The sequence below is a fragment of the Humulus lupulus genome, chromosome 2 (genome assembly GCF_963169125.1).
Source record: "Humulus lupulus chromosome 2, drHumLupu1.1, whole genome shotgun sequence".
NCBI lineage: Eukaryota > Viridiplantae > Streptophyta > Magnoliopsida > Rosales > Cannabaceae > Humulus > Humulus lupulus.
In genome coordinates this window covers 8,983,675-9,001,647 of record NC_084794.1, presented here as the reverse complement: position 1 = coordinate 9,001,647, position 17,973 = coordinate 8,983,675, and the positions used below count along the sequence as shown (strand labels likewise).

Sequence of the window (17,973 nt, the reverse complement as noted above, 5' to 3'; positions counted from 1 at the left end):
AAAGTATTTGAATTCATGCTGGTGGAGGCGATATATCGCCCCCTATAGGCGATATATCGCCTGGACCTTTGTTCCCGAGGCGACCGTGCATCGATTCGTGTTTTCCGTATCTACGTGCTGCGATATATCGCCCCCTATAGCTGCGATATATCGGCATACGCTGAATATTTAAACACGAATTTACACATTTTTAGCTGAGTTTGAATGGAGTAAACAGCCTTGACTAAGCCCTCAACGTGCTCAAAGCTGCTGACTGACCCTATACATTCAAACTTTTACCCTTATTTAATTTAATCCTCAAAAATACTTAATCCTTAATTACCATTCAAAACATGTGCTTAAAATCCTATTGGTTGATGTCTAAACCTTATAATATAATAATATAATCCTTAATATCAGACACATTAATCAAACCTTAGGTTATACTTAATATTCTTAAACTATAGGTTAAACTTAGAAAATCTATAAGTACTACTATGAGTGTCCAAATAACTCCCGGTCTGAACCAAAAATCCAAAGTAACAATGATAACACTAAACATACTATAATACTACTAAACAATTAGCTAAGTAAAGTTCTTGGACTCTACAGATGCCTCTCAAATGCGCTGTCGTTAACGTCATTTAGCCGGACGCTGCTCTTCTTGAATTTAAGAATCCACCAGTGTAATATTGACCTTCTTCTCAATTTCGCCTCCATAGTAATGCTTCACCCGCTGTCCATTAACTTTAAACGGCGAAGAATCACCTTGTTGAATCTCCAACGCCCCGAATGGAAACACTTTTGTAACAATGAATGGCCCCGACCATCGAGACTTTAATTTTCCCGGAAATAACTTGAGACGGGAATTAAATAACAGCACCTTATCGCCCACTTGAAAAGTCCGATTGACAATATTATTGTCATGCCATTTCTTTGTCTTCTCTTTGTAGATTCTTGCATTCTCGTAGGAATCATGACGCAATTCATCTAGCTCATTCAGTTGAGCTAGCCTTAATGCTTTCGAAGCGACCAGATTGAAATTCAACTTCTTTAACACCCATTGTGCCCTATGCTCCAGTTCAAATGGCAAATGACAAGCTTTACCATATACAAGACGGTAAGGAGACGTACCAATTGGCGTTTTAAAAGCTGTCCGATAAGCCCATAACACATCATCAAGCTTATTCGACCAATCCTTTCTATTAACTTGCACCGTCTTCTCTAAAATCAGCTTAATCTCACGATTTGAAACTTCTGCTTGCCCATTTGACTGCGGATGATATTCCAATGCCATCTTGTGTTTAATTCCATACTTCTCCATTAAGGAATCAAAAACCTTATTGGAAAAATGAGTCCCTTCATCACTTATAATCGCTCGAGGTGTGCCAAAACGAGAGAAAATATTCTTTTTCAGAAACTTGACTACCACCTGAGCATCATTAGTTGAAGTAGCAACTGCTTCAACCCACTTACTTACATAATCCACCGCCAACAAAATATACAAATTACCAAACGACGGTGGGTAGGGTCCCATAAAGTCAATACCCCAAACATCAAATAATTCAACCTCTAATATATTAGTGAGAGGCATTTCATGACGTCTTGAGATATTACCTACCCTTTGACAACGATCACACCGTTTCACATAGCCATAGCTGTCTTTATACAGAGTAGGCCAATAAAATCCACATTCAAGGACCTTTGCAGCAGTCCTTGCTCCCCCAAAATGTCCACCAGTAGGTGATGCATGGCAATGAAACAAGATGTCCTGCATTTCTCTTTCAGGCACACATCTTCTGATAATCAAATCCGGACATTGTTTGAATAAGAAAGGATCATCCCAGTAGTAGTGCTTCACATCATGATAAAACTTTTTCAATCTCTGCCCTACAATTTCTGGTGGCACTACGTTGGCTGCCAAATAATTCACATAATTGGCAAACCATGGCACCAACTCATCTTCCATTGCAAATAATTGTTCATCTGGGAAACTCTCATTAATCTCTCCTGCAGCAAGTTCTGACTTATCCCCCAACTCAAGTCTTGATAAGTGATCCGCCACCAAATTCTCTGTACCCTTCTTATCCCGAACCTCCATATCAAACTCTTGTAAAAGAAGTACCCAACGAATCAGTCTAGGTTTAGCATCTTTCTTAGCAATAAGATGCCTGATTACTGAATGATCAGTACACACAATAACTTTGTTCCCCATCAAATAAGGCCTGAATTTATCGAATGCATATACAATGGCAAGAAGCTCTTTCTCAGTGGTGGCATAATTCAACTGAGTGCCATTTAGTGTTCTGCTTGCATAATAAATAGTCTGGAATACATTGTCAACACGCTGCCCCAGAACCGCACCCACTGCAAAATCACTTGCATCGCACATTAACTCAAATGGCTGATCCCAATCCGGTGAAATTACTATACGTGCTGACACCAATTTCTGCTTTAGTATCCTGAAAGCTTCAAGACACTTCTCATCAAACTCAAATGGCACCCCATTCATCAACAATGCCGAGAGTGGCTTAGAAATCCTGGAGAAGTCCTTTATAAATCTTATGTAGAACCCTGCATGACCAAGGAAACTTCTCACCCCTTTCACTGAAACTGGGGGTGGCAAATTCTCAATAGTAGCAATCTTAGCCCTATCAACCTCAATACCATTCTTAGACACCTTGTGCCCAAGTACTATGCCTTCATTTACCATGAAATGGCATTTTTCCCAATTCAATACTAAATTCGCCTCTTCACATCTTCTCAGCACAGCCTCCAAATTCCTTAGATAATCATCAAAAGAAGACCCCATAACAGAGAAATCATCCATAAAGATCTCAATGCTTCATTCCACCATATCAGAGAAAATAGCCATCATACACCGTTGAAAAGTGGCTGGGGCATTGCATAGACCAAACGGCATACGACGGAATGCGAATGTACCATATGGACAGGTGAAGGTCGTCTTTTCTTGATCCTCAGGAGCAATGGCTATTTGATGGTACCCTGAATAGCCATCCAGAAAACAGTAATACTGGTGTCCAGCCAATCTATCTAACATCTGATCAAGGAAAGGCAGTGGAAAGGGATCTTTTCTGGTTGCTTTATTTAGTTTACGATAATCTATACAAATCCTCCAACCAGTTACGGTACGCGTTGGGATAAGTTCGTTATTGTCATTCTGCATCACTGTAATCCCTCATTTCTTAGGGACTACCTGAACTGGACTTACCCAACTACTATCTGAAATGGGATAGATCACCCCAGCATCTAACCACTTCAAGATCTCCTTCCTTACCACCTCTTTCATTGCTGGATTCAATCGACGTTGTGCTTCAATGGAGGGCTTACTGTCATCTTCCATCAAGATCTTGTGCATAACTGTAGATGGACTTATTCCCTGAATATCTGCCAACGTCCATCCAATTGCCAACTTATGGGTTCTCAACACCCTTAACAGTTTTTCCATCTCCTCATTAGAAAGAGAAGAAGACACAATGACTGGTAAAGTCTCCTTCTCACCCAGAAAAGCATAGCAAAGATGTGCTGGCAATGATTTCAATTCTAGCTCTGGAGGTTTCTGAACTGATGGTAATGGTCTTTCAGGTCCTTGGCCCAAATCTTCATATTTTCGATTATAAATTGGCCCTTTAGAATTCATCCACTGTACACACTCTTGGACCTAACTGTCTAACTCAGCATCTATATCCCCAATTGTCAAACTCTTTTGAAGTGAATCCTCTGTAAGATTGATTTCTGCCACCGCTTTCTCTACCTGGTCAACTCTGAAACAACTATCATTTACATTTGCAAACTTTAACGCCTTAAACACATTGAATACCACTTCTTCACCCTGGACTCGAAGTGTCAGTTCACCTTTTTGAACATCAATTAAAGCCTACCTAGTAGCTAAAAATGGCCTGCCCAGAATGATAGGTACATCCATATCCTCCTCCATATTCAGAACGATAAAATCAGCAGGAAAAATAAACTTATCCACCTTCACAAGAACATCTTCAATAATTCCCCTTGGATGTTTCACTGAACGATCTGCTAACTGTAATGTGACTGTTGTAGGACTAGCCTCCCCCAAACCAAGTCTTCTTAATACAGACAAAGGCATCAGATTTATACTCGCCCCCAAATCACACAAAGCATGCTTACATTCAAACTTCCCAATTGTACACGGTATAGTAAAGCTCCCCGGATCTCTAAACTTTTGGGGCAACTTCCTCTGCAATATCGCACTGCACTCTTCAGTGAGCGCCACCGTCTCATAATCTTCCATCTTCCTTTTCTTTGACATAATCTCTTTCATAAATTTCACATACCTAGGCATCTGCTCTAATGCCTCAGCAAAAGGAATATTGATATGCAGCTTTTTGAATACCTCTAAAAACTTAGAAAATTGTTTATCCAGTGTAGTTTTTCTAAGCCTCTAAGGATATGGAACTTGAACTGGCTGGTTATCAACAAAGGGAGGACACTTGTTTGAACCCTGGTGGTCTTCAGTCACCCCATTCGCATTTTTATCTGATTTCTCACCCAACTCTTCATTCTGAACCACTGACTTTTGTATACTAGGCTGCTCCACTTGCTTACCATTCCTCAACGAAATTGCTTGACAGTTCTCTTTAGGATTTACCACGGTATTACTAGGCAAATTCCCTTGCTGTCTGTTATTAAGCATGTTGGCCAAATTGCTTCGAATAGAGGATCTGGTCTCAGTCATGAATTGAGTCTGAGTATTAGTGAGAGTCAACAAGGTTGCTTGCAAATCATTAGGCTTTTCTGGTTGATCTTGCGGTCTAGGCTGGTGTGACGATGAGGCTTGATTCATAGGCTGTTGTGACATGTGTTGCTGGTATGGTCCTTGAAACTGTGACTGTTGGCCCTGATTGTTTCTCCATGAGAAATTTGGGTGATTTCTCCACCCAGGATTGTAAGTATTGGAGAGTGGGTTTTGATAAGGCCTCTGAAAATTACCAACTGCCTGTACCTGAGCCTGATTAACTGGCATATTACCATACATGTTAGCCGTTGTACACTGTTCATACAAATGAGGCCCTCCACATAATTTACACACTGCTTGCATCTGTATAGACTGGGCTTGAGCTGAGATCCTGTTTTGTTGCAACTGCTTTGTCAATGAAGCAACCTGAGCAGTTAAAGCAGTGATAGCATCTAATTAATGTACCCCAGCTACTTTTCTCTGTGAGGTATCTCGTTCGGCAGGCCACTAATAATTGTTCATAGCCATCTCCTCTAACAATTCATATGCCTCATCAGCCCCTTTACTCATGAAAGCACCACCTGCTGCTGCATCTATTATAGTGCGAGTAGTACCGCAAAGCCCATTATAAAAATTGTGGACTAACATCCACTTCTCTATACCTTGATGAGGGCATTTCTTGAGCAGGTCTTTGAATCTTTCCCAAGCATCGTACAATGACTCTCCCTCATTCTGATAAAAGTTATTGATTTCTCCCCTCAACTTAGCAGCTTTTGCAGAAGGAAAAAACTTTGAGAGAAACTTCTGAGCTAGTTCCTCCCATGTATTGATTGAGTTGGCCTGTAGAGAAATAAGCCAACTTTTTGCCCTGTCCCTTAGTGAAAAAGGGAACAATCTCAACCTTATTGCATCATCGCTCACCCCATTAAACTTAAACGTTGCACATAGCTCAAGGAAGTTCACTATGTACAAGTTAGGATCCTCATTGGGGAGACCACCAAACTGGACAGAAGTCTGGACCATTTGTATCATCGCCGGCTTGATCTCAAAGTTATTGGCAGTAACCGTCGGCGGCCTAATGCACGAGTGCACTCTTGTGACAGTAGGGAGCACATAATCTCTTAATGCTCGCACATTTTGGTCCTGAGCGATGTGATTTGGACCATCATTATTGTTAACCCCGTCTCTTTGGTTGGCAGCCATTGATGCTTCCAACCTCTTTTTCCTTCTGTTTTGTCTGCAGGATCTTTCGATTTCAGGATTAACAGGCACAAGATTTGCAGATCCTTCACATCGCAAACAAAAGATTCACCTATTAAAATAAAATTCGACAACTTGGATTAGTTCAAATAATAATAACAGCCAAATTAGAATAAAAATTAACTATTTTGATATTAATAGAATATCAATTCCCCGGCAACGCCGCCAAAAACTTGTTGCGAATTTTTTTTTACTGCGCAAGTATATGCAATTGAATAAACAAGTAATAGTAGTGGAAATACAGTATCGTTCCGTCAGGGAATTGATCTAATAATTACCAATAGCAAACTTTTATTTCTATTTGACTAATGAAAATTTAATGAAAATTAACAATGAACAATAAACTAGGAAAGCAAAATTTAATTAACGAAATTTAATATAAGCGAAATATTAGAGCATTCTAATTTCATCAACCTTCAATTCTATTCAATCAATAATACAACTAATATGTTTCTTTGATCTATGATTATAGCAAGTTTACTATTGACAATTCTATTCTTTCTCAAGATATAAAATATTCAATTTACTTGTGAATTATCTACATGTCTGTGATAAATTCTACACATAAACCGCATTAAGAACAAAAACCTAATTGCTACACAAACCAATTTGATACTTTCGTCCTAAATTGAAATCTATGTCTATTGTCTAAAGCTATTCCAATTCTCACTTTTCAGATATTGAATTAAAACCAATAATCATGCAAAAGATGGCCAATCAATTACAAGCATTAAACATAAGAACAATAGATAACCATAAATTCAAAGATTCATAAAAATTGCATTAAAGACGAATAGAATATCCAGTGACTACATTAAAATACTCTAAATAAGAATTTAGTTCATAATATTAAACTTCATCACACAATCTAGAATTCAAAAGCATAAAGAAAAAAACAAAATAAAAGTAGATTCTTCTTTGTTTCTTTTCCTCTATCGTCAGAATGCTTCTTCTTTTCTGTCTCTTTTGATCTTCTTTTTATTCTTTTTACAAAAATCCAAAAACCTACGAATTTCCATAAAAATTTCTAAAAATGCCCTTGTGCCGATATATCGCCTATAATTCTGCGATATATCACCTACTGAATGTACTCGATAAAAACGCAATTTCTGATGTCGTTTCTGCTCAGCCGAAATTTGAAATTCCTCAAGAAGCGATATATCGCCCAAGACAGGCGATATATCGCCTATATCACATCTCCAAATATTAACCAATTTCGACTACTAAAACAGATATTTATCCAAATTCTCGAACAAATCAGAATTATAACGACACACTGCACAAGTTCACCAAATAGATTAAATAGAAACTTTCTCTTGAGAAAAACAACCAAATCAATCTGAAAAGGTTATAAATAAGCGTATATTTTGTACGCTTATCAATTTCCTCCCATTTACATCATTTTAAGTAATTCTCATTCTTGAAGAGACATTGAAGGTACTTAGGTACATAATCTTGAACCAACTTCTTGATATCTATTTAAACAAATTTTCAAATACTTGATTAGTGCCATTTTCTTAAAATCATTGTGTGGAGTGAACCAGTGTTTATGATTCTGGAAATTTTTTTCGTGTATTGTTTTTAGTAAAAGAAATCAAAAGGATTCACGAGCTTGTTAAAGCCATTTGATACCCTTATTCTTTTTTTTATATCCAAGTTACCTAAATCAACTCGTAGGCTTGGATATGTTCTAAACGAATTAGAATCTAAGTATAGATAATATTACGCATGTGTATATATGGTTCCCTTGTACTTCGATAAGTCTTAGGCGTACTAGAAAGAAATGTTAGAAGTAGTAGACAGTGGCAGACCCAGGAATTGGTTAAAGGGGTGCACAATTTTCTTTTTCGAAACACATAATATAATATGCTAAAAAATTAATTAAAAAAAATAAAAACTACATTTATTAAAAACTATAAAAGTTATAAATAAGTGTTTTTGATAAGCTAAAACCAAATTTGATTATTATATAGATGAGCATTAGTGAAACTTTAACTCAAAAAACAATGTGGGACTTTGCAATTCTTTTTATTTTAATGTTGAGAACATGTTTATAAGTAATTAAATATTAGCTATAATTACTTATTTCAAAGAAAACAATTGGTGGGGTGGCAAATGTGACTTTCACTCTCTTTAATGGTCCAAGGTTCGAATCAGCTGGATCCACCCTTGGTAGTAGGTATGGTGAATAGAGAAACTGGAAAGAGTTTGATTTGATAAGTCATTGGTTGTGCTAGGGTATCATTTTATATTAGTTTCTTTTTTATATTAGAATTTTATTTTATTTTTTTATATGGAACACCTTTTTCCATGCTAACATTACTTTTACATGTATACAATATACTAACTCGATTCTCAACTTATATTGCATTTATGTTTATTTTACCGATCATGGTACTTGTAGTGGTAGTGCACACCGATTGGAGGCCGAGAGGTATTTTGCCTCCTATAAAAAATCAAAGAAACTTGAGTTACCATAATCTTTTTACAGAATTATTATATTTGTTTTTAATATATATATTATTAAAAATTAATTAAAAAAATAAAAACTACACTTATTAAAAACTATAAAAGTTATAAATAAGTATTTTTGATAAGCTAAAACCAAATTTGGTTATTATATAGATGAGCATTAGAGAAACTTTAACTCAAAAAACAATGTGGGACTTTGCAATTCTTTTTATTTTAATGTTGAGAACATGTTTATAAGTAATTAAATATTAGTTATAATTACTTATTTCAAATAAAGCAATTGGTGAGATAACAAATGTGACTCTCACTCTCTTTAATGATCCAAGGTTTGAATCAGCTGGATCCGCCCTTGGTAGTAGATATGGTGAATAGAGAAACTGGAAAGAATTTGATTTGATAAGTCATTGGCTGTGCTAGGGTATCATTTTATATTAGTTTCTTTTTTATATTAGGATTTTATTTTATTTTTTTATATGGAACGCCTTTTTCCATGCAAACATTACTTTTACATGTATACAATATACTAACTCGATTCTCAACTTATATTGCATTTATGTTTATTTTATTGATCATGGTACCTGTAGTGGTAGTGCACACCGATTGGAGGCTGAGAGGTATTTTGCCTCCTATAAAAAATCAAGGAAATTTGAGTTACCATAATCTTTTTACAGAATTATTATATTTGTTTTTAATATATATATATATTATTAAAAATTAATTAAAAAAAATAAAAACTACACTTATTAAAAACTATAAAAGTTATAAATAAGTGTTTTTGAAAACCAAATTTGGTTATTATATAGATGAGCATTCGAGAAACTTTAACTCAAAAAACAATGTGGGACTTTGCAATTCTTTTTATTTTTATGTTGAGAACATGTTTATAAGTAATTAAATATTAGCTATAATTACTTATTTCAAAGAAAACAATTGGTGGGGTGGCAAATGTGACTCTCACTCTCTTTAATGGTCCAAGATTCGAATCAGCTGGATCCGCCCTTGGTAGTAGATATGGTGAATAGAGAAACCGGAGAGAGTTTGATTTGATAAGTCATTGGCTGTGCTAGGGTATCATTTTATATTAGTTTCTTTTTTATATTAGAATTTTTTTTTTTTTTTTATATGGAGCACCTTTTTCCATGCAAACATTACTTTTACATGTATACAATATACTAACTCGATTCTCAACTTATATTGCATTTATGTTTATTTTATTGATCATGGTACCTGTAGTGGTAGTGCACACCGATTGGAGGCTGAGAGGTATTTTGCCTCCTATAAAAAATCAAGGAAATTTGAGTTACCATAATCTTTTTACAGAATTATTATATTTGTTTTTAATAAATATATATTATTAAAAATTAATTAAAAAAATAAAAACTACACTTATTAAAAACTATAAAAGTTATAAATAAGTGTTTTTGAAAACCAAATTTGGTTATTATATAGATGAGCATTAGAGAAACATTAACTCAAAAAACAATGTGGGACTTTGCAATTCTTTTTATTTTTATGTTGAGAACATGTTTATAAGTAATTAAATATTAGCTATAATTACTTATTTCAAAGAAAACAATTGGTGGAGTGGCAAATGTGACTCTCACTCTCTTTAATGGTTCAAGATTCGAATCAGCTGGATCCGCCCTTGGTAGTAGATATGGTGAATAGAGAAACCGGAGAGAGTTTGATTTGATAAGTCATTGGCTGTGCTAGGGTATCATTTTATATTAGTTTCTTTTTTATATTAGAATTTGATTTTATTTTTTTATATGGAGCACCTTTTTCCATGCAAACATTACTTTTACATGTATACAATATACTAACTCGATTCTCAACTTATATTGCATTTATGTTTATTTTACTAATCATGGTACTTCTAGTGGTAGTGCACACTGATTAAAGGCCGAGAGGTATTTTGCCTCCTATAAAAAATCAAGGAAATTTGAGTTACCATAATCTTTTTACATAATTATTATATTTGTTTTTAATATATATATATAATATTTTAAGTTTAGAGAATGCTGTCGAGCAATAACATCAGCAGATGTTGTTGCAACCCGATACAACATGCTAACAAGAGAGCATCTTCTGCTCAGCACATGATTGACTATCTTTGGCCATGGTCTCATGTTGATTTAGGTTATTCAGCTTTTAAGCATCTGGACTATATTAAGGAGTCTAGAATAACCACTGAAGAAGAATATCCATAATAAAAAGCAAGTGGTTATATTGCATTTATGTTTATTTTACCGATCATGGTACTTGTAGTGGTAGTGCACACCGATTGGAGGCCGACAGGTATTTTACCTCCTATAAAAAATCAAGGAAATTTGAGTTAGCATAATCTTTTTACAGAATTATTATATTTGTTTTTACTATATATTATTAAAAATTAATTAAAAAAAATAAAAACTAAACTTATTAAAAACTATAAAAGTTATAAATAAGTGTTTTTGATAAGTTAAAACCAAATTTGGTTATTATATAGATAAGCATTAGAGAAACTTTAACTCAACAAACAATGTGGGACTTTGCAATTCTTTTTATTTTAATGTTGAGAACATGTTTATAAGTAATTAAATATTAGCTATAATTACTTATTTCAAAGAAAGCAATTGGTGGGATGACAGATGTGACTCTCACTCTCTTTAATGGTCCAAGGTTCGAACCAGCTGGATCCACCCTTAGTAGTATAGATATGGTAAATAGAAAAAATGGCGAGAGTTTGATTTGATAAGTCATTGGCTATGCTAGGGTATCATTTTATATTAGTTTCTTTTTTATATTAGAATTTGATTTTATTTTTTTATATGGAACACATTTTTCCATGCAAACGTTACTTTTCATGTATTCAATGTACTAACTCGATTCTCAACTTATATTGCATTTATATTTATTTTACATACTAACTCGATTCTCAGAGAGGTATTTTGCCTCCTATAAAAAATCAAGAAAATTTGAGTTACCATAATCTTTTTACAAAATTATTATATTTATTTTTAATATATATATATAATATTTTATGTTTGCAGAATGTTGTCGAGCAATAACATCGGCAGATGTTGTTGCAGCCCAATACCACATGCTAACAGGAGAGCATCTACAGCTCAGCACGTGATTGACTATCTTTGGCCATGGTCTCATGTTGATTTAGGTTATTTAGCTTTTAAGCGTCTGGACTATATTAAGGAGTCCGGAATAACCACTGAAGAAACATATCCATAATAAAAAGCAAGTGATTAAGGAATGAAATAGTTATTTGTAAAGAAAAACATTAATTCATTTTTAAATTTTTTATGTCTAACATGTTTTTTTTTATATTTTTTTTAATTATATTTTTCAGTTTGATTTGGTCTATGATATCCATGATTACGGTTGTGTTACTATTGAAGAACACATCAGCGAAATTCTAAAGGAGAGGCCACCTGTCATAGGTGTCGAGCTAGAAGAAGCACTTCGGGATGTGAAAGGAGAATGAGGCATTTACACTCCCTCTTATGAAACACCATCAAGTTTGCACGGGGTGCTCCTCGTTGGAGAGGGCACGAGACAATTAAATACTCATTGACGAATGAAATACTTAAAAAACCAATTATTGGCTAATACAAAATAGTTGGGGTTCGGATTAGGGCATAGGAGGTTTCGGGAGAATTATAAAGGACAAAAAGCAATTGAATTATTATATTTGTTTTTACTATATATATTATTAAAAAAATAAAAACTACACTTATTAAAATCTATAAAAGTTATAAATAAGTGTTTTTGAAAACCAAATTTGGTTATTATATAGATGAGCATTAGAGAAACTTTAACTCAAAAAACAATGTGGGACTTTGCAATTATTTTTATTTTAATGTTGAGAACATGTTTATAAGTAATTAAACATTAGCTATAATTACTTATTTCAAATAAAACAATTAGTGGGATGGCAAATGTGACTTTCACTCTCTTTAATGGTCCAAGATGCGAATGAGCTGGATCCGCCCTTCGTAGTAGATATGGTGAATAGAGAAACTGGAGAGAGTTTGATCTGATAAGTCATTGGCAGTGCTAGGGTATCATTTTATATTAGTTTCTTTTTTATATTAGAATTTGATTTTATTTTTTTATATGGAACACCTTTTTCCATGCAAACATTACTTCTACTTGTATGCAATATACTAACTCGATTCTCAACTTATATTGCATTTATGTTTATTTTACTAGTGGTAGTGCACACCGATTGGAGGCCGAAAAGTATTTTGCCTCCTATAAAAAATCAAGGAAATTTGAGTTACCATAATCTTTTTACAGAATTATTATATTTGTTTTTACTATATATATATTATTAAAAATTAATTAAAAAAATTAAAAACTACACTTATTAAAAACTATAAAAGTTATAAATAAGTGTTTTTGATAAGTTAAAACCAAATTTGGTTATTATATAGATGAGCGTTAGAGAAACTTTAACTCAACAAACAATGTGAGACTTTGCAATTTTTTTTATTTTAATGTTGAGAACATGTTTATAAGTAATTAAATATTAGCTATAATTACTTATTTCAAAGAAAGCAATTGGTAGGATGACAAATGTAAGTCTCTCACTCTCTTTAATGGTCCAAGGTTCGAACCAGCTGGATCCGCCCTTAGTAGTATAGATATGGTAAATAGAAAAACTGGCGAGAGTTTGATTTGATAAGTCATTGGCTATGCTAGGGTATCATTTTATATTAGTTTCTTTTTTATATTAGAATTTGATTTTATTTTTTTATATGGAACACATTTTTCCATGCAAACGTTACTTTTACATGTATTCAATATACTAACTCGATTCTCAACTTATATCGCATTTATATTTATTTTACATACTAACTCAATTCTCAAAGAGGTATTTTGCCTCCTATAAAAAATCAAGAAAATTTGAGTTACCATAATCTTTTTACAAAATTATTATATTTATTTTTAATATATATATAATATTTTATGTTTGCATAATGTTGTCGAGCAATAACATCAGCAGATGTTGTTGCAGCCCGATACAACATGCTAACAGGAGAGCATCTGCAGCTTAGCACATGATTGACTATCTTTGGCCATGGTCTCATGTTGATTTAGGTTATTTAGCTTTTAAGCGTCTGGACTATATTAAGGAGTCCGGAATAACCACTGAAGAAACATATTCATAATAAAAAGCAAGTGATTAAGGAACGAAATAGTTATTTGTAAAGAAAAACATTAATTCATTTTTAAATTTTTTATGTCTAACATGTTTTTTTTTTTATATTTTTTTTAATTATATTTTTCAGTTTGATTTGGTCTATGATATCCATGATTACGGTCGTGTTACTATTGAAGAACACATCAGCGAAATTCTAAAGGAGAGGCCACCTATCATAGGTGTAGAGCTAGAAGAAGCACTTCGGGATGTGAAAGGAGAATGAGGCATTTACACTCCCTCTTATGAAACACCATCAAGTTTGCACGGGGTGCTCCTCGTTGGAGAGGGCACGAGACAATTAAATACTCATTGACGAATGAAATACTTAAAAAACCAATTATTGGCTAATACAAAATAGTTGGGGTTCGGATTAGGGCATAGGAGGTTTCGGGAGAATTATAAAGGACAAAAAGCAATTGAATTATTATATTTGTTTTTACTATATATATATTATTAAAAATAAAAACTACACTTATTAAAAACTATAAAAGTTATAAATAAGTGTTTTTGAAAACCAAATTTGGTTATTATATAGATGAGCATCATAGAAACTTTAACTCAAAATACAATGTGGGACTTTGCAATTTTTTTTATTTTAATGTTGAGAACATGTTTATAAGTAATTAAATATTAGCTATAATTACTTATTTCAAATAAAACAATTGGTGGGATGACAAATGTGACTCTCACTCTCTTTAATGGTCTTAGGTTCGAATCAGCTAGATCCACCCTTATATATATATATAATATTTTATGTTTGCAGAATGTTATCGAGCAATAACATCGGCAAATGTTGTTGCAGCCCGATACATCATGCTAACAGGAGAGCATCTGCAGCTCAGCACATGATTGACTATCTTTGGCCATGGTCTCATGTTGATTTAGGTTATTCAGCTGGCCATGGTCTCATGTTGATTTAGGTTATTCAGCTTTTAAGCATCTGGACTATATTAAGGAGTCTAGAATAACCACTGAAGAAGAATATCCATAATAAAAAGCAAGTGGTTAAGGAACGAAATAGTTATTTGTAAAGAAAAACATTAATTCATTTTTAAATTTTTTATGTCTAACATGTTTTTTTTTTATATTTTTTTTAATTATATTTTTTAGTTTGATTTGGTCTATGATATCCATGATTATGGTCGTGTTACTATTGAAGAACACATCAACGAAATTCTAAAGGACAGGCCACTTGTCATAGGTGTAGAGCTAGAAGAAGCACTTCGAGATGTGAAAGGAGAATGAGGCATTTACACTCCCTCTTATGAAACACCATCAAGTTTGCACGAGGTGCTCCTCGTTGGAGAGGGCGCGGAGACAATTGAATACTCATTGACGAATGAAATACTTAAAAAACCAATTATTGGCTAATACAAAATAGTTGGGGTTCGGATTAGGGCATAGGAGGTTTCGGGAGAATTATAAAGGACAAAAAGCAATTGACTGTTACAGCTTGGTATCCGGTGGTAAGAAATGATACCTGGCCCATTCTCCAAGGCTGAAGAAGAGGAAATTAACAAATTTGACAAATATTGTTGCTAGCAGCTTTATTTATATATATGATCCATGGTTTAACAGGGTATCATTTATAGCAAGTTGGAGGTGCTTATACGAAAAGTTATTGAAGACAAAGACAATACTTTTTTTTTTTTTTTTTGCTTTTTAGAGGATTTATGCAACAAGGCCACATTTATACATTTGGGGTAGTATACTCTTCTTTTAGACTTACTATTCATTATAAACTTACTATGACAGTGCAACTTAGCCAATAAAGATTTCCGGGGCAATGATCAAATGAAAACATGCCTATCTCCTAATCAAACAAACCAATTCCAAATCCAACCTAATTTTGAATCTGATGTCAAAAATAAAAATAAAAGCAACATTATTAAAAAAAAAAATACTCCAACAACGATACGAAAATAACCTATGGAGCTGTGCTGAGTTCAGAAAGAATTATACAGCAAAGAAAAACTTAATCAATACCTTTCTCCCAATCAAGCAAACTAACAAAATTGAACCTCTGTTTTGAATCTGATTTCAAAAAATAAAAATCACAAACAATATGAAGCTCAGTTTAGATTCTTCTTCTAATCGTATATCAACATAAGCCTATATAAATAACCACATCTTAAATTTATTTATAAACATAAGCATATATAAATGACCATAGCATATACAACAAGTATTACGTATCTGAAGTTCTGAACATTTTGTTATAGATAAGAAGTGAAACAATTTAAAAGAAATCGGATACAATAGATGGTGCAATTGTTTCAGTTTTCACGGTTCTATTACCAACAAGTTTTTTCCCTTTTCTTGCTTTAAATAAATGCAATAACAAATGAAAAATTCAACTCAAAAACAGAGATTAGATGAATATATCACACAAAATATATCACAAACAGAGATTATGGCCAAGCCATGTACACAAAGTATATCACAAATTAGATCTTCATTAACTGGTGTAATAAACTCTACTTCATCATAGATTTAAAGTTTAATCATAGTAAAGAGAAAGATTTAATATCTGATTTCTTAATCAAAAACATGACATGATTCAAGTTTAAGAGTTTGGGGATGGCTTATACTTAAGACCAATGGTCGCGGTGCTGCCGATGGTGGTGGCTAACGAAAAAGGAAGAAGACTGCTGGTGTGGTGGTGGTGTCATGAGAGATGAGTGAGGAGGACTGAGAGAGATAGCGACTGGCCGAGTTTTAGCTTTAGGGAATATGAGACATTTATACTTACGGTTTTTTTTTTTTAGCAATTTATACTTGGGGTTTTAAGCGTATTAAAAAAAAATTCCCATCATTACTTATTTTCCAACCAAGGCTAATAAAGAAAATGGCCGACCTGAAACCGAAAGTCAAAAATGTAAATATAAATCACCTAGCTAATCCCCACATTATTAAAGCTGCTTGTTAAGAACTGAACATATTAAAAAGGATGAGCATTATTTGTTCACATAGCAGTGAGATAAAAGTACTATAAGAGGAAAAAAAATAGCATTTGCCATAACCCATAAAAGATAAGCCAAGAAACTAACTCAGATTGTCCAAAAAAAAGTAGGAAAAAGTGCGTATTGAAATTTCAACCAAGCACGAAAGAAAGTAAAACCAACCAAAAGAAGGCTTCAAAAGTAGAAAATAGACACATAATAAAGCTAATCTATAACGTCAAAACTACTTAAAATGCAGTAAACCAGAACCATTTAATCTAAAAAATTATGTAATACTCTACTCTAAGGTACCAAACTTATGAAAAAACACGAAAATACTACAAAGTTAACATTATCAGTACTATGAAATATTGAAAAATTGTAAGGAAATTCATAAGCTAACCCAGTTGACCTTTTGCTTGTCATTGCCGACCCTAAATATCACTCAGCAGAGTTTCCTTGAGAGAGGAAACCTGGTCCAAAAATCTTTATAAACTAAAAACAGTCAAGTATAAACACACATCAGAAAAATAAATATTCAAAATCTATACCCAAAACAGAGGAACAAACGTAAGAACTCAGAGAAATAAACACAACTATAAATATATATATATATATATATATATAACGCACCCAAATAAAACCAAAGGCCTTAGATCTGAAACTAAAAACCCACTTTGAAAAACCTTGTTACCTATCGACCACGCTGTGCGCCCCGTTCCAAACTATCGACCACTGCACCAGTTCGAATCAGTACCAAAACAGAGTCGGGGAAACATCGTTGTGAGCATCTATGGTCAGTGAGAGAGAGAAGTTGAGGTGAAGGAAAACTAGAAGACTGGAGAGAGGCAAAGAAACGCGAAGGTTTGGGTTAGAGGGGAAGAGGCTGGCGACTAAGGAAGGAAACCTGCGGAGGGGAGGGGAGGGGAGGGGAGGGCGGAGGGAAGGGAAGCTAGCGCGGAGACCCTAGCAGAGGTAAAAGTACATGGCTAGCGGTATTTTTTGAGAAGAATTGTTTGAAAAGAATATTCTGAAATAAAAAACTTAAAAATTATGATCACGATTGGTTGTGAGTAAAATTGGTTCAACGTGATTAAATTGTGCTTTGAGTTTTAAAAAAATTGAATCATTAATTATAATTGATATTAAATTTAAAAATATAATAAAAATTAAATAAATAATTAGTTAAATTCAATCTGAATATTATTTTAATTTTATATATTTTATATATATATATAAATTATATAATATTAAATACATATTATTATAAATATAATGTACCAAAATAATAAAGTAATAATAATCATTATTATAAAGATAAAATATCAAAATGATAATTTAATTAAAAAGCATATAACAAAGCATTTTCCAAGCCCAAAAAATTATTT

The 17,973-nt window shown here is 33.4% G+C and overlaps 1 protein-coding gene, 1 long non-coding RNA gene and 1 other non-coding gene across 3 annotated transcripts; 1 reads left to right on the top strand and 2 right to left on the bottom strand.

Annotated features, from left to right (window-relative positions):
- Positions 1-3,661: 3,661 nt before the first annotated feature.
- On the bottom strand, positions 3,662-5,914 carry LOC133813888 (uncharacterized). Its single transcript, XM_062246921.1, has 5 exons — positions 5,261-5,914; positions 4,743-5,137; positions 4,433-4,655; positions 3,920-4,357; positions 3,662-3,832 (listed from the first exon to the last, which is right to left on the bottom strand). The coding sequence occupies exons 1-5, from the start codon at positions 5,912-5,914 to the stop codon at positions 3,662-3,664; spliced, it is 1,881 nt and encodes a 626-aa protein (XP_062102905.1).
- Positions 5,370-5,476, top strand: LOC133820293 (small nucleolar RNA R71). The gene has a single exon (XR_009886712.1). It is a non-coding gene; the product is annotated as a small nucleolar RNA R71 (small nucleolar RNA).
- Positions 5,915-10,351: 4,437 nt separating the features above from the next.
- On the bottom strand, positions 10,352-17,605 carry LOC133817189 (uncharacterized). The gene is made up of 3 exons (XR_009885507.1): positions 17,280-17,605; positions 15,630-15,677; positions 10,352-10,753 (listed from the first exon to the last, which is right to left on the bottom strand). It is a non-coding gene; the product is annotated as an uncharacterized LOC133817189 (long non-coding RNA).
- Positions 17,606-17,973: the final 368 nt, after the last annotated feature.